Source organism: Malus domestica, chromosome 13, assembly GCF_042453785.1.
Source record: "Malus domestica chromosome 13, GDT2T_hap1".
NCBI lineage: Eukaryota > Viridiplantae > Streptophyta > Magnoliopsida > Rosales > Rosaceae > Malus > Malus domestica.
The window spans coordinates 2,374,133-2,398,860 of NC_091673.1; the positions used below are offsets into that span (position 1 = coordinate 2,374,133).

The window sequence follows — 24,728 nt, forward strand, 5'->3', positions numbered from 1 at the left end:
GGACGTAGGATAAGTCGAGTCCTGGTGCAATAAGGAGTCTCGGCAGGATTAATAACCCGAGAGCAAATCCGGCTCAATAAAGGACTAGGTTCACAGTCATAATGAAAGTAAGATTGGTCGAGTCAGTGTTTGATTGGGAGAAGAAGTCCTAGTCCGAATGGGGTTTTAACTCGACCATGGGGGGAGCCGTTACTATAAATAGAAGAGGTTGTGCATCATTCGAAGCCCCTGCAATTCAATACAAAACTGCTCTGCGCAAACTCTCTCAACAACTTGAGATTTTTTCCTTCTTTTTTCGCTGACACATCTTCCGTTGGCATCAACAGCACTGTGAAAGCAACTGGTGATATCTTAAGTCGGCATAGATAGCTTTGTCACCGTAGAATTAGCCGGTCTCGCAGCATCTTCCATTGGCATCAACAGCACTACGGCGGGGACGGTTGATTACCTATCCAAGTCTCGGTCGAGAAGGATTTCTGAATCCTTATTGGTCGAGGTCATCTCATCAGCCTTCTCGGCAAAGTGAGGTGTTACAGTTATTACATTCGGCACATTGAAAGCCGAATTCGATTCGTAAACTTCGTAAGAATAGTAGCCTTGTCTTCAGGCTCGAGAATCCAAGAGGCCGAGACGTGTTCCTTTCTCGGCTGCAATCGCAAGACGCATAAGTCAATCGCGCACCCAACGTAACATCAACAAATTTACTCCTTGGCCGAGTTGGCACTCCCCGCATTCACCGAAGGACGTAGTTAGCTTATAGATTACTCGGCCTGCGCGCCACATAGGCTTGGTAGTTTCTAGGGTCAACAAAACTCTTTGGGCAATTTTCAAAGTTTCATAACTCAATCGATTTTTAACTAAATTCGACCCATAATATATCAAAATGAAGATAGGAAAGTGTAGAACAAGATTATACATATCTGTAAGCCCAATGGTTGCCAGAGATGGCCAGAAAATAGCATGAAAGGTGACTGGTCCGCAGGAAAATTGGAAAACTTGCCGGAAACCAGCTAAACTTTAAACGTTCATAACTTCTTCAATACTCAACGAAATCGAGTGATTCAAAAACGAAAATCATACTTCTTGACGAGATGAAGAGAATAATACCTTTCTCGATGACTAAATCGCCATGATTTAGCCGAAAAATGGTTCAAAAATGGCTAACCATTTTCGAGTTTAACTCATCCGTGTATCGTATAACTTGTAGACATCATCTTTGTTAAACAAATTATTGTCATGACTATACATAACTGTGCTCGTATTAATCAAGCGTGGCTGTTATGGTCAATCCACAAGAATCGTAAATTATAAATAAATAACATATTTGAGTCGACGACTCATTTAATGGAACATGTGAAACCCTAAAACTTGAACGAGCGAGCACGGAAGATCGTTTGATTTACAAGCCAAGAAACACTCCTCTGGTATGATCTCGGAGCGGGCCCGAATAAATCTACCCACGTCCCCATGTGTCCGCGCCTCCTCCATCAGTAAATGCTAATGTACGGCAGCACACAAATACCATTCCATGAACCCCCATCACACTCCCTCTATTCCCCGAGTATGAAATCCATCAGGTGATATGAAACGACATAAAGTCCTCGCGTTACACGGCTTTATACGTTACACTGTCACGCTGGCCCCTGGCAGTGAAGGTCATGGGCATCCAAGTCATTTTACGGTAAATTACATTGAAGCTCCTCTACTTCCCAATAATTACACCAACGGTCCACCAACCCTCATTAAACTTATGAACTAGGATCCTCTCCTGAGCAGTTCTCTAGGGATCCCGCAATCTTGTCCGTTCATTTTATATTGTGCCGTCAGTTTTCGTTAGATACTATTTATATTTGAATTTTAAAATTTAAATTTTAAATATTTCTGACCGCACGATATACGATGAACGAACATGATTGCAGAATCCCTAGGATCCCTAGGGAACTGCTCAGGAGAGGATCTGGTTCTTAAACTTATACCCAAGAAATTTCAATCGTCTCCCTCACTCACTCTCTCTGCTCTCACTTGCAGAGAGCCCATGGCAGCCACGGCCGCCGTGGCCACTCTTCTCCTCACGAGCTTCTTCTTCGCTGCTCTCCACGTCTCTTCGAATCCAGATACCAAACCTCTCCTATCATTCAAAGCAACGTCGGACGCATCCAACAAGCTCACCACGTGGAACTCCACCTCCGTTGACCCGTGCACCTGGACCGGCGTCTCCTGCACCAACAACCGAGTCTCCCGACTTGTCCTCGAGAACCTCGACCTCCGCGGCTCGTTCCAGCCACTCACCGCGCTAACTCAGCTCCGAGTTCTGAGCCTCAAGCGTAACCGCCTCTCCTGCCCCATTCCGGACCTCTCCAACTTCACCGCCCTCAAACTCTTATTCCTCTCCTACAACGAACTCTCCGGCAACTTTCCAGCCTCCGTGTCCTCTCTCTTCCGTCTCTACCGCCTCGATCTGTCCTACAACAACTTATCCGGCGAGATTCCCGCAACGGTCAACCATTTGAATCATCTTCTCACTCTCCAGCTCGAGGCGAACCGTTTCTCCGGTTCGGAGCCATAGCGTCTCCTGTAATGCCTGCTGCTAACCCAACCGTCGTAGCGTCGTCGCCGAGTTCGTTACCCGGGAACTCAGCGCTGAACAAATCGGGAAATCCTCACCGAAGTGGTAGCGCGAAAATGAGTCCGGAGGCTCTAATCGCCATTATAGTTGGCGACGCTTTGGTTCTCGTGCTGGTTTCGCTGCTACTGTACTGCTACTTCTGGCGGAATTTCAGCGCCAAAATGCGGCAGGGCAAGGGCGGCTCGAAGCTTCTAGAAACTGAGAAGATCGTGTACTCGTCGAGCCCCTACTCCGCCGCCCAACCAGTGTTCGAGCGGGGTCAGATGGTGTTCTTCGAAGGAGTGAAGCGTTTCGAGCTCGAGGACTTGCTCAGGGCCTCGGCGGAGATGCTGGGGAAAGGCGGGTTCGGGACGGCGTACAAGGCGGTTCTCGACGATGGCAACGTGGTGGCGGTTAAGAGGCTCAAGGATGCTCAGATTGGCGGGAAGACTCAGTTCGAGCAGCACATGGCGGTGCTGGGGCGGCTCAGCCATCCCAACATTGTGAGCTTGAGGGCTTATTACTTCGCCAGGGAGGAGAAATTGTTGGTATACGATTACATGCCCAATGGCAGCCTGTTCTGGGTTCTCCACGGTAATTTTTTTTCAGTTTTCCTGCTTAATTTTTGTTTGGTTGCCAAGAAATTTTTTCTTTTTCAAATATTAGTTTAATTCTGGGCTTCAATTTGGTGCCTTGTTTTCTGTAAGTTTAGGTCAAACGGGGTCAAATTTAGGGTTTTTTTTGTAATTATATATTTAGGGTTTTACTGTCGGTCCTGTCAACTCCACTTCCGTCTTTATCTTCCTTTTACTTTTGTCTTTGTTTTTTGCTCCCTTCTTTTCCTTCTTTCCTGCTCTGAATATGACCAAAAAGCGCCTAACTCCGCTGCACTCCACGCTTTTACGTAATTGTCCTTAGTTGTAATTATCGTGAACTAACGATGGCTAACTTGAACAGGAAACCGTGGACCCGGTCGGACTCCGCTGGACTGGACAACGAGGCTGAAAATCGCAGCCGGAGCCGCTCGAGGCTTGGCCTGCATTCACGACTCGTGCGGGCCGCTTAAGCTCACCCACGGTAACATCAAGTCCACCAACATCCTCTTAGACAACACTGGCAACCAGAGGCGGAGCCACAGTGGGGTCAATGGGGTCGCACGACCCCTTGGAAGCCATGGAAATAACCTTAGAGGTCCCTTGGAGCTGCTGGTGCGACCCCTTAAAACTGCGGGTGCGACCTCTTGGAGCTGCTGCATTTTTCTGGGTTTCTTCTGATTTTCGTTCGGTTTGGCGGAAGAGGAAGACGAAGACTCTCTCTCTTCCTTTCACACCACGTGACCACACACTCCTTATTTAATTTTTTTTCTTAGTTTCTCTCCAATCAGATTTGTACAGCTAGCATCAAATTGCTTGCTTTGTGTAAAAAGCCATAGGCTGTCAGTTCACCATTAAGTCTTGGTGCAGATTGCAAAGTTCCATGCGTCCACATCCACATATTTGACATAAATTAATGGTAATGATGTGTGTGCCCCCTTTCCACATCCACATATTTAACAACTTTATTTCTCTTTATATTCAACATAAATTAATATGATCTCTAAAAAATATTATTATGAACCACCATATTGACATCAGAATTTTATGTTTTTTTTTTTTTTTTTTTGAACAACCAGAATTTTATGTTTATTATGAACCATCCAACCCAATTTTATGTTTATTTTTGGTTGTCAGGGAAAGTAAAGGCACCTTTCAGTATGGTAACTATCGGCGAGAGGCTGATCACGCTATCCTACCAAGACCTGATGAAATGACGATATGCATGCCGTTTTTGTTAAAAAAAAAATTTGCGCTGCGCGCACTATCCTTGTTGACCCCCCAAACATTATTTCCTGGATCCGCCACTGCTGGCAACGCCTGAGTCTCCGACTTCAGACTCTCCGTTTTCGTGCCTCCTCCGCCCTCCACGTCGTCCGCTCCGCGATCTTGCGGTTACCGCGCTCCCGAGACGTTGGACGGTCGGAAGTCGACGCAGAAATCAGACGTGTACGCTTTTGGTGTTCTGCTGCTGGAGCTGCTCACAGGGAAGTGTCCCTCTGTGGTGGATAATGGCGGGTCCGGGGGAGGATTCGGTGGGCTTGTGGACCTGCCCAGGTGGGTCCAGTCTGTGGTCAGGGAAGAATGGACAGTGGAGGTGTTTGACTTGGAGCTGTGTTGAATTGTGGCCAAGTGGACAACAAAACAACTTTCGGCTAATAAACAAACCAAAATAAAAAAAAAGGTGAAAGACATCATGATGAGGAGGCATCATGATTATATTTGTTGAAAAGAAAAGTTGATGGTCATGATGATGTTTTTGAATTGTTTATTGGGTGTTGATGATGGATGAATGTTAGCATACAGAAGTGAGAAAGAGAGAGGAAGGAGAGTGCACCATTTTCTTTTTTGTAGTCCATCTTTGAGAAAGCAAAGAGAGTTGCAGAGAGCAGAAAACTGAGAGCAGAAAGAGAAGAAAGAAAGATGATTTCTTTCTTTGTTGGTACTCACTCAATCAAAGTTGTATTTGTGTATTAGCTTTGAGCTTTGTATAGAGAGGAAATTATTCATTATATTTCCCTCTCTATTTGTTTCTTTGGTGAGTGAAAGTTATTGGGTGTATTGGGTTATTTGGGTTGTGAGATTGCCAACACTTTGTAAACTCCCATTTGGTTGATAGTGGATTATTGGGTGAGCTCCTACTGCTCCGAGGACGTACTCCAGTTACACTGACTGTTGAGGAACCTCGTTAAAATCTTGGTGTTCTTTTGTATTTTGTTCTTGCATTTTCATTTGATAAATTTCTTGTGGGTTAGCTTGAGTTGGTTCCAACGGTTTTGGTGCTATCCTAGCACAACAATTGGTATCAGAGCACTGGTTGCTCTTGGGTACTGTCTAGTTGCCAAAGATGTCAGACGGGCAAGATGAAAATCCTTTTGGAAGCAGCTCCGGGTTTGCAAGAACGACGGTGCAAAATGCAAAGTTCGAAGTGGAAAAGTTTGATGGCACAAACAACTTCGGGATGTGGCAATGTGAGGTCAAAGATGTGTTGGCTCAACAAGATCTACTTGCCGCTTTGGGAGAGAAGCCGGAAGTTATGTCGAAGCCGGAATGGGAGAAATTAAATTTGTGGGCTTGCTCTTCAATTCGGTTGTGCCTTGCAAAAACTCAGAAGTATTTTGTGATGCGGGAGACATTAGCAAGTGTGTTGTGGCAAAAATTGGAAGACAAGTATATGACAAAGAGTGCAGAGAACCGGCTACACTTGAAGAAAAAGCTCTACCGCTTCCAATACAAAGAAGGTACAAAAATGATTAGACACCTTGATGCTTTTAATAAGTTGATTGCCGACTTGTTAAACTTAGATGAGGATATTAAGGATGAAGGTAAGGCCTTAATATTGTTGAATTCCTTGCCGGACTCTTATGAGCATTTTGTTACCACTATTATGCATGGTAAAGAAACTGTGAAATTTGAAGATGTGTCAAATGCCTTGATGAATTATGAAATGAGGCATAGAGATAAAAATCATGATGGTACCTCTGAAGCTTTATTTGTTAGAGGTAGATCATCGGAGAGAAGATCATCTTCTAGCAGAAAAAAATCACAGTCTCGACCTAGAGGAAACTCTAAAGGTAGAAAACCTTTGGAAATGGATGAATGTGCCTTTTGTCGTAATAAGTGCCATTGGAAGAAAGATTGTCCTAAATTGAAGACCAAAGGCAAAGAAAGTTCTGAAGCTAATGTTGCTGAGGTTGAAACATATTTTTCTGATTTTGCTTTAACCACTTCCTCATCATTTGATTGTGCTACTAAGTGGGTGTTGGATACGGGTTGTACTCATCATATGACTCCTCACAAGGATTGGTTTTCAAGCTTGAAAGAGTTTGATGGTAACGTTGTGTTCATGGGAGATGACAATCCTTGCACAACAAAAGGGATTGGTACAGTTCGTTTGAAGTTACATGATGGCATGATTAAAGAGTTGACAGGTGTTCGGTATGTACCGAATTTGAAGAAAAATCTTATTTCTTTGGGTACTTTGGAATCCAAGGGTTTCAGGTTTCATTCAGATGGACAGACATTGAAAGTTACTTATGGTGCACTTGTTGTGATGAAAGCTCCTAGATGTGGCCATTTGTATTTATTGCAGGGAAGCACTGTGACAGGTGAAGCATCTGTAGTCTCTGAAAATATGGGCACATCTGATTCAGATACTACTAGATTGTGGCATATGAGATTAGGCCATGCCGGTGAGAAAGCTCTACAAGGGCTTGTGAAACAAGGTCTTCTAAAAGGTGCCATGACTTGTAAGCTTGATTTCTGTGAGCATTGTGTCTTGGGGAAGCAAACTAGAGTGAAGTTTGGTACTGCTGTACATCAGACGAAGGGCATTCTTGATTATGTGCATTCAGATGTTTGGGGTCCTACAAAGACTCCCTCTTTGAGTGGTAGACATTGGTTCGTGACCTTTGTTGATGATTATTCAAGAAGGTCTTGGGTCTACACTATGAAGCACAAGAGTGAGGTGTTAAGCATTTTCTTGGGTTGGAAGAAAATGGTTGAGAACCAGACTGGGAGAAAGATTAAGATTTTGAGATCGGATAATGGTGGTGAATACACATCCGATCCTTTCTTTAAAGTTTGCAAAGAGGAAGGAATTGTGAGACACTTCAGTGTTCGGGGAACTCCACAACAAAATGGAGTTGCAGAAAGATTGAATCGAACCTTGCTTGAGAAGGTTAGATGTATGTTGTCTTAGTCGGGTTTAAGCAAGTCATTTTGGGCAGAAGCAGTTAATTATGCATGTCACATCATCAACCGGTTACCCTCAGCTGCTATTCAGGGTAAGACACCAATGGAGGTATGGACTGGAAAATCTTCTTCTGATTATGACTATATCCGTATTTTTGGTTCACCTGCTTATTTTCATGTGACTGAAAATAAACTTGATCATAGAGCCAAAAAGGCTATCTTTCTTGGTTTTAGTAGTGGTGTCAAAGGTTACAGGTTGTGGTGCCCAGAGATGAAAAAACTTGTAATCAGCAGAGATGTGACATTTGATGAAGAAAGTATGTTCAAAGACTCTGAGAAAAATGTGAAAGATGTCCAACAGGTGGAGCTTGAGAAAGTTGCCTCTGGTACTTCAAATCCTATTTCCGCTGATGTTGAAGCCACTACAAGTGAAGAAGTTGGAGACCATGAGGATGTTGAAGAAGTTGAACTTGAAGATTCTATTCAAGTTGAAGAGCAAGTTTCACCTCAAGAGTCTATTGCCAAGAACAGAGGAAAGAGACAAATTACCAAGCCAGCTCGTTATAGTGATTATGTTGCTTTTGCTCTTCCTATTATCACTGAAGAGATTCCATCCAATTTTGAGGAAGCTATTGAGAGTGAGGAGAAGAATAGGTGGTGCAATGTCATGGGTGATGAGATGAATTCTCTCTTGAAGAACAAGACTTGGGAGTTAGCTAAATTGCCTAAGGGCAAGAAAGCTATTGGGTGCAAATGGGTGTATGCCAAGAAGGAAGATGCTGATGAGAAAAGCAATGTGAGATTTAAAGCAAGATTAGTTGCTAAAGGGTATGCACAAAAGAAGGGCATTGACTACAATGAAATCTTTTCTCCGGTTGTGAAGCACTCCTCAATTCGTATTATGTTAGCTCTTGTTGCACAATATGATCTTGAGCTTGTGCAACTCGATGTGAAGACGGCTTTCCTACATGGTGATTTGAATGAAAAGATCTATATGTGTCAACCGGATGGGTATATAGTGAAAGGGAAGGAAAATTTGTTTTGCAAATTGAAGAAATCGCTTTATGGCTTGAAGCAATCTCCAAGGCAATGGTATTTAAGATTTGATAAATTTATGAGAGGTCAAAATTATTCTAGAAGTCAATATGATCATTGTGTGTACTTCAAGAAGTTGCAAGATGGGTCTTTCATTTATTTATTGATATATGTTGATGATATGTTGATTGCCTCAAAGAATGTTGAAGAGATTGAGAAATTGAAGAAACAAATGAAGAATGAGTTTGAGATGAAGGATCTTGGTGAAGCAAAGAAGATCCTTGGCATGGAGATCACTAGAGATAGAGAGAAGGGTTTGGTCAGTTTGAATCAAAGACAATACCTTGAGAAGTTGATTCGGAAGTTTGGAGTTCATGATTCAACCAAACCGGTTAGTACCCCTTTGGCTCCTCATTTTAAATTGAGTTATCTACAATGTCCTAAAAATGATAAAGAGAAGCTGCAAATGAAAAATATACCATATGCAAATTTGGTTGGTAGTTTGATGTATGCAATGGTATGCTCTAGACCTGATATTGCTTATGCAGTTGGCATGGTGAGTCGATATATGCATAATCCAGGTAAAGAGCATTGGCAAGCAGCTAAGTGGATATTGAGGTATCTCCATGGTACTCGAGATGTTGGTTTATGCTTTGAGAGGGATGACTCTGGTATTGGTCATTTTGCAGTTGGTTATGTTGATTCAGATTATGCAGGTGATCTGGATGGAAGGAAGTCTACTACAGGCTATGTGTTTACTATGGCTAAATGACCAGTTTGTTGGAGGTCCATTTTGCAGTCGTCTGTTGCCTTGTCTACTACAGAGGCTGAATATATGGCAGTTGCTGAAGCTATAAAGGAGGCCATTTGGATACATGGGCTGATTAGAGATTTGGGGGTTGATCAGAAGCAGGTGGAGGTACATTGTGATAGTCAGAGTGCCATTTATTTGGCTAAGTATCAGGTTCATCATGCGAGGACCAAGCACATAGATGTGCGTTATCACTTTGTTCGTGAAATTGTTGGTGAGGGGGAAATCATTCTCCAGAAGATTCCAATTAAAGACAACCCCGCTGATATGTTGACTAAGGTTGTTGGTGTAGCCAAGTTTGTTCACTGTTTGAACTTGGCTCACATTTTGCCTATATAAAGAAGGCGTTGAGCAGTAGGAGTTTTGGAGCATTTGGCTCGGCATGAGTTGTTCTCTTGCTAATGTTTTGGAGTGATGTTGTGTGTTAATTGTGTTGGTTGGCTTATCATGGCGTTTTTCGGAACTTGGCCAAGGTGGAGATTGTTGAATTGTGGCCAAGTGGCCAAGTGGACAACAAAACAAAACAACTTTCGGCTAATAAACAAACCAAAAAAAAAAAGGTGAAAGACATCATGATGAGGAGGCATCATGATTATGTTTGTTGAAAAGAAAAGTTGATGGTCATGATGATGTTTTTGAATTGTTTATTGGGTGTTGATGATGGATGAATGTTAGCATACGGAAGTGAGAAAGAGAGAGGAAGGAGAGTGCACCATTTTCTGTTTTGTAGTCCATCTTTGAGAAAGCAAAGAGAGTTGCAGAGAGCAGAAAACTGAGAGCAGAAAGAGAAGAAAGAAAGATGATTTCTTTCTTTGTTGGTACTCACTCAATCAAAGTTGTATTTGTGTATTAGCTTTGAGCTTTGTATAGAGAGGAAATTATTCATTATATTTCCCTCTCTATTTGTTTCTTTGGTGAGTGAAAGTTATTGGGTGTATTGGGTTATTTGGGTTGTGAGATTGCCAACACTTTGTAAACTCCCATTTGGTTGATAGTGGATTATTGGGTGAGTTCCTACTGCTCCAAGGACGTACTCCAGTTACACTGACTGTTGAGGAAACTCGTTAAAATCTTGATGTTCTTTTATATTTTGTTCTTGCATTTTCATTTGATAAATTTCCTGTGGGTTAGCTTGAGTTGGTTCCAACGGTTTTGGTGCTATCCTAGCACAACAAGCTGATGAGGTACAAGGATATTGAGGAGGAGATGGTGGGGCTTTTGCAGATTGCAATGGCTTGTACGGCCGCTTCGCCTGATCAACGTCCCAGGATGAGCCAGGTGGTGAAAATGATTGACGAGATTCGGGGCCTGTCTGGTTCGCCGAGTCACGAGGCCGGCTTTGAATCCATGTCCGAGTCGTCGGCCTTGTCGGAGGACACTTGCGGAGCAAGTCAGTGATCGCACCACCAACCATTTTTAACGTTCTTGTGTTGTAAATCTACGGGTTTTGTTTTGTTGGCTTCAGTTCCCTTGCCTGCTTATTTAATCTCAAATTTTCGTTTGTGCTAATTTAATTACATCGATTGCAACGATTTTATAGAGCTTAAATCGGAATCGTTTAATTAAATAGATTTAGGATTTAGAGTTAACAAAAAGGAAATGTAACAATCTGAATCTATATGCTGAAATACATGATCTGCGGTGCAAGTCTCAGCAGGTTATCCAAAGTATCAGGCATGAACTTTCTGGCGAATAAGAAACAAACATCCGTGCTCCTTCCATTGTATTCACATTTCCGACCATAACCACTCCTCAGGCTACTCAGAAGCGCCGCCGTCACGTTCGGGCTCCTGTACTCCATCGGGTGTGGGCCGCCCTTGCTCCAGTCAACCCAGGTCAAAGTCCTATTTGCATTCCTTGCTGCAAATTTCAAGTGCACAAATGTTGGCAAATAATGTTCATCCGGAAAGCAATAGCCTTTGCACTTGAGGAATTCCGGGAAGTATTTTCGATCCGAGATGGATTCAATGGCAACCTCTCTATCAATTGCAAACCACGCCCACCCTTTTCTCCATTGATCTACCGTGATTCTCGTATGGTTGCTGAGATAGTACCGGACCGAACTTGGGTCATCGAAGACCTCTACGAAAGTTCGGGTAGAGTTGATGAGGTAGGAGTAGACAGTGGAAAAGTTGTAGAGGGGAATGCATGTCTCTGAGAGGAGAACAAAATGTTGGTTTGAGATGTCGAGAAGAGCATTCGCCAATAGGCGGCTCACAGCCTCAATCAAGCTCACCTTCCCCCATTCTACTTCCTGAACATTGTAACAAGATCAAAAGAATAATCATTAGTATTCGGCGAAAAATAAATTAAGTCAAGCAAAAAACTTATCACCTGACTAGGAATTCTTCGCTCATGAAACATCGGACTTTCAGGATGCATCCTTGCATTGCGATCAACCTTTCTGCAACGGGGAAAGGAGTGTTTCAGTTAATTTTTCAATTCAAGGAAAATGGATTTGTTTGCGGTACATTTACAGAGATGAAAATTTCATTTCACCGTTAATTTTACTTTATCTCAATTTTTGTTGTGGCAAGGTTGCTTCATTTCAGACCAAACACAAATAAGATTGATTACCAATAATATATTTTAGTTATAGGGCTTATTGTTTGTTGTTAGTTTACGGTTACGTTGCCTAATTGCAACCTAATTAGGTGTCTGGACAAGTTACTTCACATTGCTTGTTTGATTTGTTGCTAAGAACATAAAAGCAACCTTGGGAACAAGATGGAATGGATGTCCGCGAATCCTAGGACTCATTGAAGCTCTCCATAGCAGTTCTTCAACGTTCACGGGAAACGCCTTTGGTGGCTTTAGATAGTCCGTAAATCCTACAATATGTGAGGTTTGTCTGTAAATGTTCGGCTTGTATTGCATGTTGCGGCTGTTACACTTGGGATTATAATTTGTGAAGTATTGGGGGTACATAGGAGATAGCTGGCAAGGATAATTGGAAGTCTTTCTGATTGCTAAGTGCAATTCCAAGGGTTAAACCGCAAAAACATAGAAAGAAATAAGAAAGCAGATTGAGGAGGTTGTATTGGACGCCAAAGAGTTTGGGAAACTACTTTACTGGATTTGAATCTGGACCCTTCATCATTTCAGAGAACAATAGACTGAAGACATATGTCCTTCTAGGCTCTAGCTATATATCTTACTTATATTTTGTGTCTTCTGTAAGTGGCTGCACAAAACTCTCCTTTTGCGTTACGATCGACCTTTCTGCAACGGAAAACGGAGTGTTTGGGTTCATTTTTGTATGCAAGGTAAAATGTATTGCTTTGTGTTGAAGTTATAGAGATGAGAAGTCCATATCACCATTATTTTTACTCTTAACCATAAATTATTTTTGGTGCGAGGTGCTTCATTGCAGACCAAAAACAAAGGAACCATTTTACCAGTGAGCGCAACGATTGTGTCTTTTCTCGCAACCTATTTACCTGGAATCTAGAAGATCATGAAACTCAAAATCGCAACGGAAGCGCAACGATTGTGTGTCTGTTCTCGCAAGATCTATTGAAGAATACAAGAATTTCACAATGAATAATCTATTGCAACTCTTCCCTTTCCCTCTTACTACTTTCACTATTTTTTTCCCCTCTTTTTCTTCCGTGAAGCAGTAATATGAGTACAGTAGTCATGAATATCTATGTGTTGAAGTGCATGATCTCCGGTGCAAACTTCAGTAGGTTATCCAAAGCAGTTGGCGGGAACTTCCTGGCGAATAAGAAACATACATCTGTAGTCCTCCCATTGTATTCACATTTCCGACCAAAACCATTCCTCAGGCCACTCAAAAGCACTGCCGTCACATTTTCGCTCGCGTACTCCGTAGGGTGTGGGCCACCCTTTTCCCAGTCAACCCAGGTCAACGTCCTATTTGCATTCTTTGCTCCAAATTTTATGTACACAAACGTTGGCAAATAATGTTCATCGGCGAAACAGTAGCCTTTGCATTTCATGAACACTGGGAAGTATATTCGATCCGATACGAATTCAAGGGCGAGGTCTCGATCAGCTTGGAACCACTGCGACCCTTTTCGCCACTGATCTATTGTAATTCCCAGGTAGTCACTCAGTTCATACCGGCCGCGTCCTACTCCACTGGGATCGTCAAAGACCTCGACGAAAGTTTGGGTGGAGTTCATGAGGTAGGAGTAGACAGTGGTGAAGTTATAGAGGGGAATGCATGATTCTGAGAGCAGAACAAAACGCTGGTTTGAGACGTCGAGAAGAGCATTCGCCAGGAGGAGGCGCTCTGCCGCGATCAGGCTCACCTTCCCCCATTCTACTTCCTGCAATTAGTACATGTTGTTGAACAGAAAATAGTGAGAACAATTGGCAACCACCTATACTGTGGAAATTATTGAGAATTACAATTTAGAAACAAACTGGCTTTACAATATAGTTATTAACACGCATTGGTTATATTTAACTACATTTTACACCCTCAAAGTCAGTTTTAAAATGGACCATATGAATTCAATTTTTGCACGGCGTACTATCAGGTCTAAAATCTTAACAATTTATGATTTAAAGTTATCAGATTGTATGATCGTTTAATTAAACTAATGATCTGACATACATGGAGCTCACCTTGAGCTAATGTGGAAGTCAACTATGGATCAAAAAATAAATATCACAAAGTCTCGTCTTCACCTCAATTTATGCTTCGTTACACTATATATGATATTTAATTGCACGGTTTTAGTCTTATTGCGGTTAGCGTGGCTAATACTAACCCAAACACGGATTCCACATCTGTCATGCCATCAATTTAACAGAGCATAGACAGTAACAAACAAAAAATTGTGAAAAATTGAAAGTTGGTGACTTCTTATAAAATTTTACTCCAAACAATGCGGAGGATGTAAATGTAGGTAGTACAATGTTAATTTACTTCTGTGGTTTTATAGTCTGTGTGATGAAACTTGAGTAATAATTTCAATTCTGAAAAAAAAAATCACAGAAATATAGCTTTTACTTAGTGCAGACAAAAGGGGAAAAAACTAACCTGACTTGGAATTCGCCGGCCACCAAAAACTGGGGTTTCGGTGTACAATGAGTGATTGTAGGACGGACTTGAGTGCACATAAATTGAGTACAAACCTTGATGCCCGGCAAAGAACTTCTCCCACAGTGGTGCCAAAACAACAGGGCCCTTTGTCAAGAACATGAAAGCAACTTTTGGAACAAAATGGAATGGATATTCAGGAATCCGCGGAGTTATAGAAGCTCTCCACAGCAGTTCTGCATTGTTCATGTCGTGAAATGCCTTCGGTGGCTTCAGATAATCCTTCAACCCTGTCCGAGGAGGACTTGACGAAACAGATGTTGTTGGGGAGGTTGCATTTGGCATTCGGGTTCTTGAAATATTGGATGGAGGAGGAGGTGAGATAGGTGAGAAGGGGAGCTGTGCGAACTGTAGACGGCCAAATGAAAAGTCATTGAGATTGCTAAGTAAAACTCCGAGGGTTACTCCGAAAAGGAAGAGCAGGAAATATGAGAGCAGATTGAGGAGGTGGCGTTGGAGATTGAAGGATTTTGGAAAAAAGATTGGAGAGTTTGGATCTTGAGCCTTCATGTTTACACAGAGATAATTATAAAAAGTTTCTAAGAAACTTGTTATAATTAATCTCTGTTAATCAACAAAAATAAGACGATGAGCTGAGAAAATTTGGGATTAAGAAATCAAAACAATCTGAAACATAAACATATCACATGCTATGAAGATTTGGCCTTGAAATTATCTGCCGTGACGACTTTGTAGTTCACGATGGCATGGGGGGTTACCATTGGGATCTGTCTGCAATGAAATACGAACACAAGATTTTAGTTTACTTTTCGCATATCAAGGAAAATGTATTGCTTTTGTATTAAATTTACAGAAATGAGAATTCCATTTCACCAATATTGTAACTCGAATGAGATTTTTTTTGGGGTGAAAGGATGCTTAATCACATACCATAAACAAAGATTGATTACCTAGTAATTTTAGATTGAGGGCTTATTGTTAATTAGTTGTTTATCTATGATTGCATGCCTAATTGTATTTTCTTAGAAAAAAAAAAAAACTTTTGTGTGAAATAAATGTGATTGCTTGGGTTTGAACCAAAAAATAAAAATTACAATTTGGTATGATGGTGCTTGGAGACATGGTTCCGGTCGTACTAGTTATGGTGGTGTGTTTCGGAATTTCAAGGGCCAGTTCCTTAGAGTCTTTTGTTCTAGCCTGGAGATTCTAGCTCTGGTGCGGCGGAGGTAATAGTTGTAATTAAGGCTATTGAATTAGCTTCAGTTTGGGATTGGAATTTTATTTGGTTGGAAGTTGATTCTGCTTTGGTTCTTGACTTCTTACCCTCTCCTCAATTGGCTCCTTGGCAATTGAGAGTGGAGGGTAGAAAATGCTTGCACTGAATTTCCCCAACGCTTTTTTGGACTTCTCACATTTATCGAGAAGGTAATCAAGTTGATGTTGCTCTTGCAAATCATAGTTCCTCTTCTACGAGTCTTGTCTGGTGAGATTCTCCTCCTAATTTCATTTTGCCATTATCATCGTGATTAATTATGTAGCGCTTCCTCACTACGGCTTTAGATAGGTTATCATTTATTGGCCTTGTTATATCTTGTATTGGTTGTTATAAGTTTTGTTTGTTATGACTTATTATGGTCAAGGTTAGATTTTGTGTCTTCTTTGACAAATTATATTTTCCTTCTTTTTAATAAAGCAACCTTATTGTCACTTACCATGATAACAATGTTGAAGTGAAAATGACTTTGTGATTTTACTATAAAAAAAATGGTATAATTAATTTGTGAATATTTTCCATGAAAGTAACAATTTAATTTTTCAGACTACAAACAAAAATGAATTAATATGAGTACAGTAGTCAGAATATCTTTGTGTTGAAGTGCATGATCTCCGGTGCAAACTTCAGCAGGTTATCCAAAGCAGTTGGCGGGAACTTCCTGGCGAATAAGAAACAAACATCTGTACTCCTCCCATTGTATTCACATTTCCGACCAAAACCATTCCTCAGGCCACTCAAAAGCTCCGCCGTCCGATTTTTGGTGGCGTACTCCGTAGGGTGTGGGCCACCCTTTTCCCAGTCAACCCAGGTCAACGTCCTATTTGCATTCTTTGCTCCAAATTTCATGGACACAAACGTTGGCAAATAATGTTCATCCGAAAAACAGTAGCCTTTGCATTTCATGAACACTGGGAAGTATTTTCTATCCGATACGAATTCAAGGGCGAGGTCTCGATCCGCTTGGAACCACTGCGACCCTTTTCGCCATTGATCGATTGTGATTCCCGGATAGTCACTGAGTCCATACCGGCCGCGTCCATCTCCATTGGGATTGTCATAGACCTCGACAAAAGTTTGGGTGGAGTTGATGAGGTAGGAGTAGACAGTGGAGAAGTTATAGAGGGGAATGCATGCATCTGAGAGCAGAACAAAACGCTGGTTTGAGATGTCGAGAAGAGCATTCGCCAGGAGGAGGCGCTCTGCCTCGATCAAGCTCACCGTCCCCCATTCTACTTCCTGCAATTAGTTAGCACATGTTATAGACAGAAAATAGTAAGAACAATTGGCAGCTACCTATATAGTGGAAATGATTGAGAATTACAATTTAGAAACAATCTGTCTTTACAATAATTACTTTTACTAAGACTCCTCGGTTTATAACTACATATTACATTTTCAAAGTCATGGAGCTTTCTAAAATGGACCACACGACTTTAATTTTTATTTGTTGTACTATCAGGTTTTAAAATATTATCAATTTAAGATTTATAGATATCTAATTGTATGATCGTTTAATTAAATTAATGTACTAACATGCATGGAGCTCATCTTTGAGCTGATGTGGAAGTCACACCATGGAGCTCATCTTCGCCTTCACCTCAACTTATGCTTTCGGTATGCTGTACGATAACCAATTGCACGGTTTTAGTATTAGTGCGGCTAGTGTGACTTTACATAACCCAAAAATGAGTCCCACATCTGTCACACCATCAATTAACAGAGGATAGGATAGATACTAACACATAAAAGATTGAGGTGTCAAAAATTGAAAGTTGGCAACTCCTTAGGAAATTTAACCCCAAACAATGTGGAGGGTGCAAAGGTGGGAAGTCAAATATTAATTTGCCTTCTTTGGTTTTATAGTCCGTGTGATGAAACTTGACTATTCAATTCTGAAAACTATCACAGAAATATAGCTTTTTACTTAGTGCAGACAATAGGTAAAAAAAAAACTGACCTGACTCGGAATTCTCCGGCCACGAAAAACTGGAGTTTCGGTATACGATGAGTGATTGTAGGACGGACTTGAGTGCACATAAATCGAGTACAAACCGTGATGCCCTGCAAAGAACTTTTCCCACAGTGGTGCCAAAACAACCGGCCCCCTTGTCAAGAACATGAAAGCAACTTTTGGAACAAGACAGAATGGATATTCAGGAATCCGCGGAGTCATCGAAGCTCTCCACAGCAGTTCTGCATTGTTCATGTCGTGAAACGCCTTCGGCGGCTTCAGATAGTCCTTCAACCCTATCCGAGGAGGACTTGACGAAACGGACGTGTTGGTCCCAACAACGGATGTTGTTGGAGAGGTTCCATTTGGCTTTAAGGTTTCTGAAATATTGAATGGAGGAGGAGGTGACACAGGTGAGAAGGGGATCTGTGCGAATTGTAGGCTGCCGAATGAATGGTCCCTGAGATTGCTAAGTACAACTCCGAGGGTTAATCCGAAAACGAAGAGCAGGAAATATGAGAGGTAATTGAGGAGGTGGCGTTGGAGATTGAATGATATTGGAAAAAAGCTTGGAGACTTTGGATCTTGAGCCTTCATGTTACACAAAGATAGCAAGAAACTTGTTATGATTAACCTCTGTTAATCATCCAAATTAAGACGATTAGCTGAGAAAATATAGGATTAAGAAATCAAAGCAATCTGAAACATAAACATATCAGATGCCATGAAGATTTGGCCTTGAAATTATCTGCTGTGAGGACTTTGTAGTTCACGATGGCATGGGGATACCATTTGGACCTGCCTGCAACGAAATACGAAATACAAGATTTTATTTTACCTTTTGTATATAAGGTGAATAATGTAATGCTTTTTTGTTATTATCAATTTAAGGATTTGTTTTTTAAATTTGAGATTTTTTTTCCAAATTTTTAATATTTGAGATTAATGCGCTAGAAAATACAGGAAAAGAAAAAGAAACAGAGATTTATTATCTTAGTTAAAATAGTTTTGTATAAAAAAATAAAAGATTTCAAAAGATTTGACTATACCTTAGTACTTTTCAAGAGTTTTGATTTTTCAATGCCAAATTGTGGCTTAATTTTTTATTACATGCGTGTTCGATTTTATTTTTGATTTGCTAATATTATAACAGCAAAGTTTTTCTACTTTTTCTTCATTTGGAAAATACATACGATTCCTTGAGCTTTAAACAAAAATGAATTAAAGGCATAAGATGATTTAAGTCCATTATTTTCAATGCCATGTTTTGATTAGGATCCATCTGATTGTCCCCCATCAGCCTCTTTCCCTTAATTGATGAACACAAAGGGTTCAAAGATTTTTTAAAACGTTTTGTGGCAATTAATACTTAGCAAAAATTGTAGCAATGGCAAATGGAATTTTTAGGTTATTTTGAATCGTAACTGATTACATTTCTATATATACAGGACTAGGATTTTTTCGCGACTGCTACACTCAGGACCTTCAGTTCAATTTCAGTCCACAATTCCGTCAAATATATGCAACAGGTCGAAGCCTTTGAAATTGGGCTACCATCAACGCTTTGCTTTTAAGAGAAACAAAAACAAAAATAGCTTACCAGAAATGGAAGAATGAAGGGATTTAAATTATAAACAAAAAATTTCGTCTGGATAACCATTTTCTCTTTACTATACACTTAATCAATGTGATAATGAACATAAATCTGTTAGACCGCGATGTCGATCTTCGACATCATAAATCAAAGTAGTTTAAAATATCAAATTCTATCTGTTGAATCGCATGAGCTTTGGCGCAAACCTCAGCAGTCTATCCAGTGTACCAGGCCCAAACTTTCTAGCAAACAAGAAACAAACATTGGAAACTCTTCCATTATATATACATGCAGTCCGATTCCTCAAGCTATTCAAAGCCTTAACCGTCACATCCGTTCTAGTAAACTTGGCTGGATGTGGGCCGCCCCTCGACCAGTCAACCCAGGTCAAACTCCTATTTGAATTCTTCTGTGCAAAATTTATGTTCACATATGTTGGCAAGTAATGCTCATCTGCGTAGCATGAGCCCCTGCAGTAAGTTTGGAACACCGGGAAGTATTTTTTATCCGAGACAACTTCAATGGCAAGGCTTCTGTCAATTTCAAACCATTGTGACCCTTTTCGCCATTGACTCAACGAGATTTGTGGATACATGTGAGAATTGTACCTGCCACGCCCGACCGAGCTTGGATCATCATAGACTCCCACAAAAGTTTCATTGGAGCGGACGAGGTAATTGTAGACAGTGGAGAAGTTGTGGAGGGGAATGCATGACTCTGAGAGCAGAATGAACCGTTGGTTTGAGATGTCGAGAAGAGCATTCGCCAATAGGCGGCGCTCGGCCTCAATCATGTTCACATTTCCCCATTCTACTTCCTGCATTACATGTAGAATGTATAAAAATTAGTAAGAAGAACAATCTTGCAATTAAATGAACAAGCTGCCACAAAAAGAAACTCATCGAGTGCTGCTACGTGCGCTTAACAATGCCGTTTTGTGAATCTACTAGGGTGAATAAATGTGGCCAATTAGACAAATGGTCCATGTCATGCTCTTACTTTGCATTAACACATTTCGAATCAAGTACGAATTAACCCCATTACTGAAGGGTTTTTGACACATCTGTGACGGTAATCGATCAAATCACATGATTATTTGAGAGATCTAAGATGATGTGAAGGCATGAGCTCCTAGACCAAATCCGTGCTTTTAAGTAGGTGGATTGTCTAAAACAGAGCAGGCAATCTGTCAAGCATTCAACCTTATTCTGCCAACAGCTTTGTAGTTTAAATTTTTTAGTTTTAACTTTTTAGTCAATCAACTTCACATTCTAATGTCATTGTTTAATGGATTCTTAATCTTTCTTTCAAAACTAATGTTCCCTCCAAATTTAACCTCTGCAGCCTCAATTTATTTACAGAATTGTTATTAGCACTCTAAAATCGTCACCAGATCACGGTGTGCATGATAGCTTCAATTTCATCAAATTCAATAAAATGTAACAAATAAATTTATGCAGGAAAAGTAACTGACCTGGCTAGGAATTCTTCTGCCATGAAAAACTGGACTTTCCGGGTGCGATCCATTGTAAGATGGATTCGAATGCACGTAAATCGAGTACAATCCTTTATGTCCTTTGAAGAACTTCTCCCACAACGGGGCCAAAAGAACAGGACCCTTTACCAAGAACAAGAAAGCAACCTTGGGAACACGGGGAAACGGATACTCGGAAATCCGAGGACTCATCGAAGCTCTCCACAGCAACTCCACTTCGTCCATGTCGTGGAAAACCTCCGGCGGCTTTAGATATTCCTTCAATCCTACGTGAGGAGGACGGTGACTCGTGTTGGGTTCAACTGCTTTAACGTTCGGCATTAGGTTGTGCGGATTGGATGCAGATGTTGAGGTTGAGAAGAAGGAGAACTGTGCTAATTGCAGACTGAAGGAGAAGTCTTTCATGTAGAAGCTGAGCACCATTCCGAGGGTCAGGCCGCCGCCGAAGACGAGGAAGTAGAAGAGGAGATTGAGGAGGTGGAGCTGGACATTGAAGAGCTTTGAGAAGAAGTTTGAAGGGTTTGGATTTGGTCCCTTCATATTCTACTAACAAAAATAATATTTACAATAAAATTTGATCAATGCTTCTGTTATGGCTTCAGAGGGTTGATCGACAAGAAAAAGTCCACTCAAACTCGTGGGATAAGAAATTTTGACAAATACCAAGTTAGATTATAGCCTTATAGGTATGAATCTATACGCCTTTTTGAACAGATGACGGGGTTCCTGCTACGACGCTGCTTCAATATATATATATATAGTGATATATCAAAGTATTTTTTTGGGATATTAACCGAAGAATCCGAATAGAAATCTGAAACCAAAAGCAAATCACTTTGAACAAATCCAGAAAGGATAAGGTATTCGTGCCAGGAATCGAAGTACAAGACAGAGTCGGGAGAAGAATGGAGAAGTTAGGGAGGGAGGGAGGGAGAGAAGAAAGGTCGGTGGCTGGCTTAAATTTATGGGTTGGGGAGGGCTGGTAACCTATACGCGGCCGTATGCTTTCATGACTTCGTAAGGCCATGGAGATGGGGTAGGGATACAACTCTCCCATCTTAATCCGTCAACAATTTGGAATTTGAGTTTCAATTAAACCCTCTCATTTTTTTATATTATTAGTGTAATTTATTTAATTATGACAAAACACTTTCATTTTATTAAAGGAAAACTAATGAAAATGACTTGCAAACTTTGAATTTCAATAATAAGGACAAAACAAACGGTAAAGTAAATATTACTATAATTGACTTTTTAGTATAAAAATGTAATTTTTCGTTAAAATAAACAGTATCTGAAATTTTTCATTAAAATTTCATTTTATTAATCCTAATTAGGGTAAAAACGTAACGCTTTTAAATTTGCAAAGACACAATTCGCATTATACAATACCAAGACCCACAATTTATTTTAGTATAAATTGAAATATATATAAATTAAAGAAGAAAAAGGAAAAAAAAGTCTGTTTTTAGGGAGCCGTCGTCGTTTACTCACAGTTGAACTGAAAATTTTTGAAACGACGGAGGCGTTATTTTCGGGATTAATTGGACTTTGAAGTTGGAATATTAAAGCCGCCAATTAATAATTTTAATTAAAAGTATTAGGGACGATTATAGTCCATGTGAAAGACGTAACTTCCGGTACACGTTTTCGTTTGACCATTCAAGCGCCCCCAGACGTTTGGGAACCAGAAAACTTCTAGATTGCATGGCCGACGGCCTTTTACCATTCCCATGCAAACAAATCAAATCATGCAAAAGATAAATCACAGGAATCTTCTTTTGAAAATCAGGGCAGGAAACTTTGACGAATTCAGCCATTCAATGTTGTATTCTTCTTTATTTATAAATGAGAGATTTTAAGTTTGAATTTCGTGAATGATGAATTCTATACCAAATTAGGTTGTTCATTGTGTGACTTAGCCGAACTCTCAATTTTTCTAAATGTAAAATATATCATTATACTCAAAACTTTGACGAATTCAATCTCCCAATTATTTTATTCCCTTACTCCTTTTCATGAAATTCCATGCATAATAAAATAGGAAACTTAGAGGAAATAAGGATCCGAAAACTCTATTATGCTATGGTATATGACATGTATCAAATGAATGAATGCACAATTAAGAATTTGACAACTAAAGGTCAAATGGCTAAATTTTTTTACATATACTATATATCAATGCACAATAAAAAAACCCAAAAGTAAACATTATAAAAAATTTCTCAGCTGTTGTTGCAGTGATTTTCGGCGGTGATCTATATTCATCATCCAAGACCAGAATTCAAATTTGCATATGATGTTTAGTACTTTGTTTTGTTTGGCTTTAAGCAAATTATAGGGATATAGATCCGAATCCCACAATTTTTCTACCCTGTTTGACACTCCGTTTTAGGAAAGATATTTCAGTGTAACCGGTACACAGGATGATACATTATGTGTCACTAAACAAATTGTGAGATATGTGTGCTAAAAAGTTAATAATTTAAAAAATAAAATTTCACACTATTCCTATTAAAACACATGATGTATCACTTGTGCTTCCGTCATAACTAAAAATTTCTCCCATTTTAGATACAAATTAGAAGGGACAAGGATTGTCTGCCCTTCTTGTTCCCGTGCCCTTCTATGCCTTCTTGTTTTGTGTGGTCACGGTTAAGCCACGTTAATATTTTATATTATTTTTTTTATAGAGATAATAAGATAAAAATGAATAGTAATATAAAACGTTGACGTGACTTAACCGTGACCACACAAATAAGAATACATGGGAGGGCACGGAAACAAGGAAGACAGACAATCCTTGTCCGATTAGAAGTGATGAGCGTGAAAGAAACTGTGCGTAATCCGTGCAAGTAAATCATCTGCTGACAAGAAGGCACCGTTCCCTGTATTAATATCTACACCAAAAAGAAATGGTGTTGGCCCGGAGGGTGGGGCTAATAAAGCATTGGCGTGTCAAACATTCCACAATGGACTGCGCTTACACGCATCTCGCCATTGTCAAATCTTCGTTCGTTTTTTTTTTTTTTTTTTGTCGCAATCATCGTTCGTATACATGACTTAGTTTATTTTACTTTCTTCAACAAAAACTATTTCACTAATGGCTTCCAAACAACACTTTTTAAAAGTGTATGCAGGTTGAATTTAAAGAATGAGAATCCTCTATGGATAGGATTTTGAAATTTTTTTAATTGTATTCGTTTATCGGAAATTGTGTGTTTTCGTCAGGTACTATTTACATTCAATTTGAAATAAAATAATTTACAATAATTTTTTATCGCACGATATACAATGAATGTACATGATTGGAGAATTCCCATGATCTTCACAAAGATGATCCTCATTCAAATTTAAAAACTAGTGGACTTGAGCCTTTAATGAATAATTTTAATTCTTGTTATACTCTTTTAATTTCTTAAAATGACATTTATTGATTCTTCTACACTTTATTTTCTCCATCAGAGAACAAAGTAACCACACCACCTACCACTACAACTACTAATCTTACACCACCACCGCAATACCACCACCAGCGTTGCCAGCACCATCACAACAACAAACACAACTATCACCACAATCACAACCGTCACCACTACCGCTATCATAGCCTCTTACCATTATTACCTCTACACTCCAGCCACCACACCCCACTCCGCAATTACCGCAACAGCACAGCCCTACCCCACCCCTTCCCCCAAAAAAAAAAAACTCATGGCTATCGCCACTGCCATTGTTGTCGCCACCTACGATTGTAACCACCAACCTTACACCATTGCCCACATCACCGCAACCATTATTACCACCACCAACAACGCCGCCTCCACCACCACCACCACACTAATGTCGCCACCTACGACTGTAACCACCAACCTTACACCATTGCCCACATCACCGCAACCATTATTGCCACCACCAACGCTGCCTCCACCACCACCACCACACTAATGTCGCCACTTCTAACACACCCTATTATTGGCACCGTCATCATAACTCCGCCATTGTCATTGCCACCACTGCCCATACCACAACCGCACCACCTCCACTACTATGCCCACTTTTTAATTATATATAATTATCTTTTATATATTATAATTTATCAAACACTTTTACACTGCTTTTCATACTCACATTACTTT

At 40.3% G+C, this 24,728-nt stretch overlaps 4 protein-coding genes and 1 pseudogene across 4 annotated transcripts; 1 reads left to right on the forward strand and 4 right to left on the reverse strand.

Annotated features, from left to right (window-relative positions):
- Nucleotides 1–1,980: 1,980 nt before the first annotated feature.
- LOC114820655 (probable leucine-rich repeat receptor-like protein kinase At1g68400) lies at nucleotides 1,981–10,752 on the forward strand (annotated as a pseudogene).
- Nucleotides 10,753–10,853: 101 nt separating this feature from the next.
- Nucleotides 10,854–12,115, reverse strand: LOC103430702 (glycosyltransferase BC10-like). Its single transcript, XM_008368853.3, has 3 exons — nucleotides 11,910–12,115; nucleotides 11,573–11,642; nucleotides 10,854–11,492 (listed from the first exon to the last, which is right to left on the reverse strand). The coding sequence occupies exons 1-3, from the start codon at nucleotides 12,113–12,115 to the stop codon at nucleotides 10,854–10,856; spliced, it is 915 nt and encodes a 304-aa protein (XP_008367075.2).
- A 431-nt stretch (nucleotides 12,116–12,546) lies between these two features.
- On the reverse strand, nucleotides 12,547–14,873 carry LOC103414237 (glycosyltransferase BC10-like). Its single transcript, XM_017326516.3, has 2 exons — nucleotides 14,253–14,873; nucleotides 12,547–13,533 (listed from the first exon to the last, which is right to left on the reverse strand). The coding sequence occupies exons 1-2, from the start codon at nucleotides 14,820–14,822 to the stop codon at nucleotides 12,886–12,888; spliced, it is 1,218 nt and encodes a 405-aa protein (XP_017182005.2). The 5' UTR covers nucleotides 14,823–14,873; the 3' UTR covers nucleotides 12,547–12,885.
- A 1,125-nt stretch (nucleotides 14,874–15,998) lies between these two features.
- On the reverse strand, nucleotides 15,999–18,320 carry LOC103403235 (glycosyltransferase BC10-like). Its single transcript, XM_029090884.2, has 2 exons — nucleotides 17,507–18,320; nucleotides 15,999–16,785 (listed from the first exon to the last, which is right to left on the reverse strand). The coding sequence occupies exons 1-2, from the start codon at nucleotides 18,095–18,097 to the stop codon at nucleotides 16,129–16,131; spliced, it is 1,248 nt and encodes a 415-aa protein (XP_028946717.1). The 5' UTR covers nucleotides 18,098–18,320; the 3' UTR covers nucleotides 15,999–16,128.
- Nucleotides 18,321–19,142: 822 nt separating this feature from the next.
- On the reverse strand, nucleotides 19,143–21,562 carry LOC103402673 (glycosyltransferase BC10-like). The gene is made up of 2 exons (XM_008341424.4): nucleotides 20,569–21,562; nucleotides 19,143–19,911 (listed from the first exon to the last, which is right to left on the reverse strand). Exons 1-2 carry the CDS (start codon nucleotides 21,127–21,129, stop codon nucleotides 19,267–19,269), a joined length of 1,206 nt encoding a protein of 401 aa, XP_008339646.2. The 5' UTR covers nucleotides 21,130–21,562; the 3' UTR covers nucleotides 19,143–19,266.
- Between the last annotated feature and the right edge of the window lie 3,166 nt (nucleotides 21,563–24,728).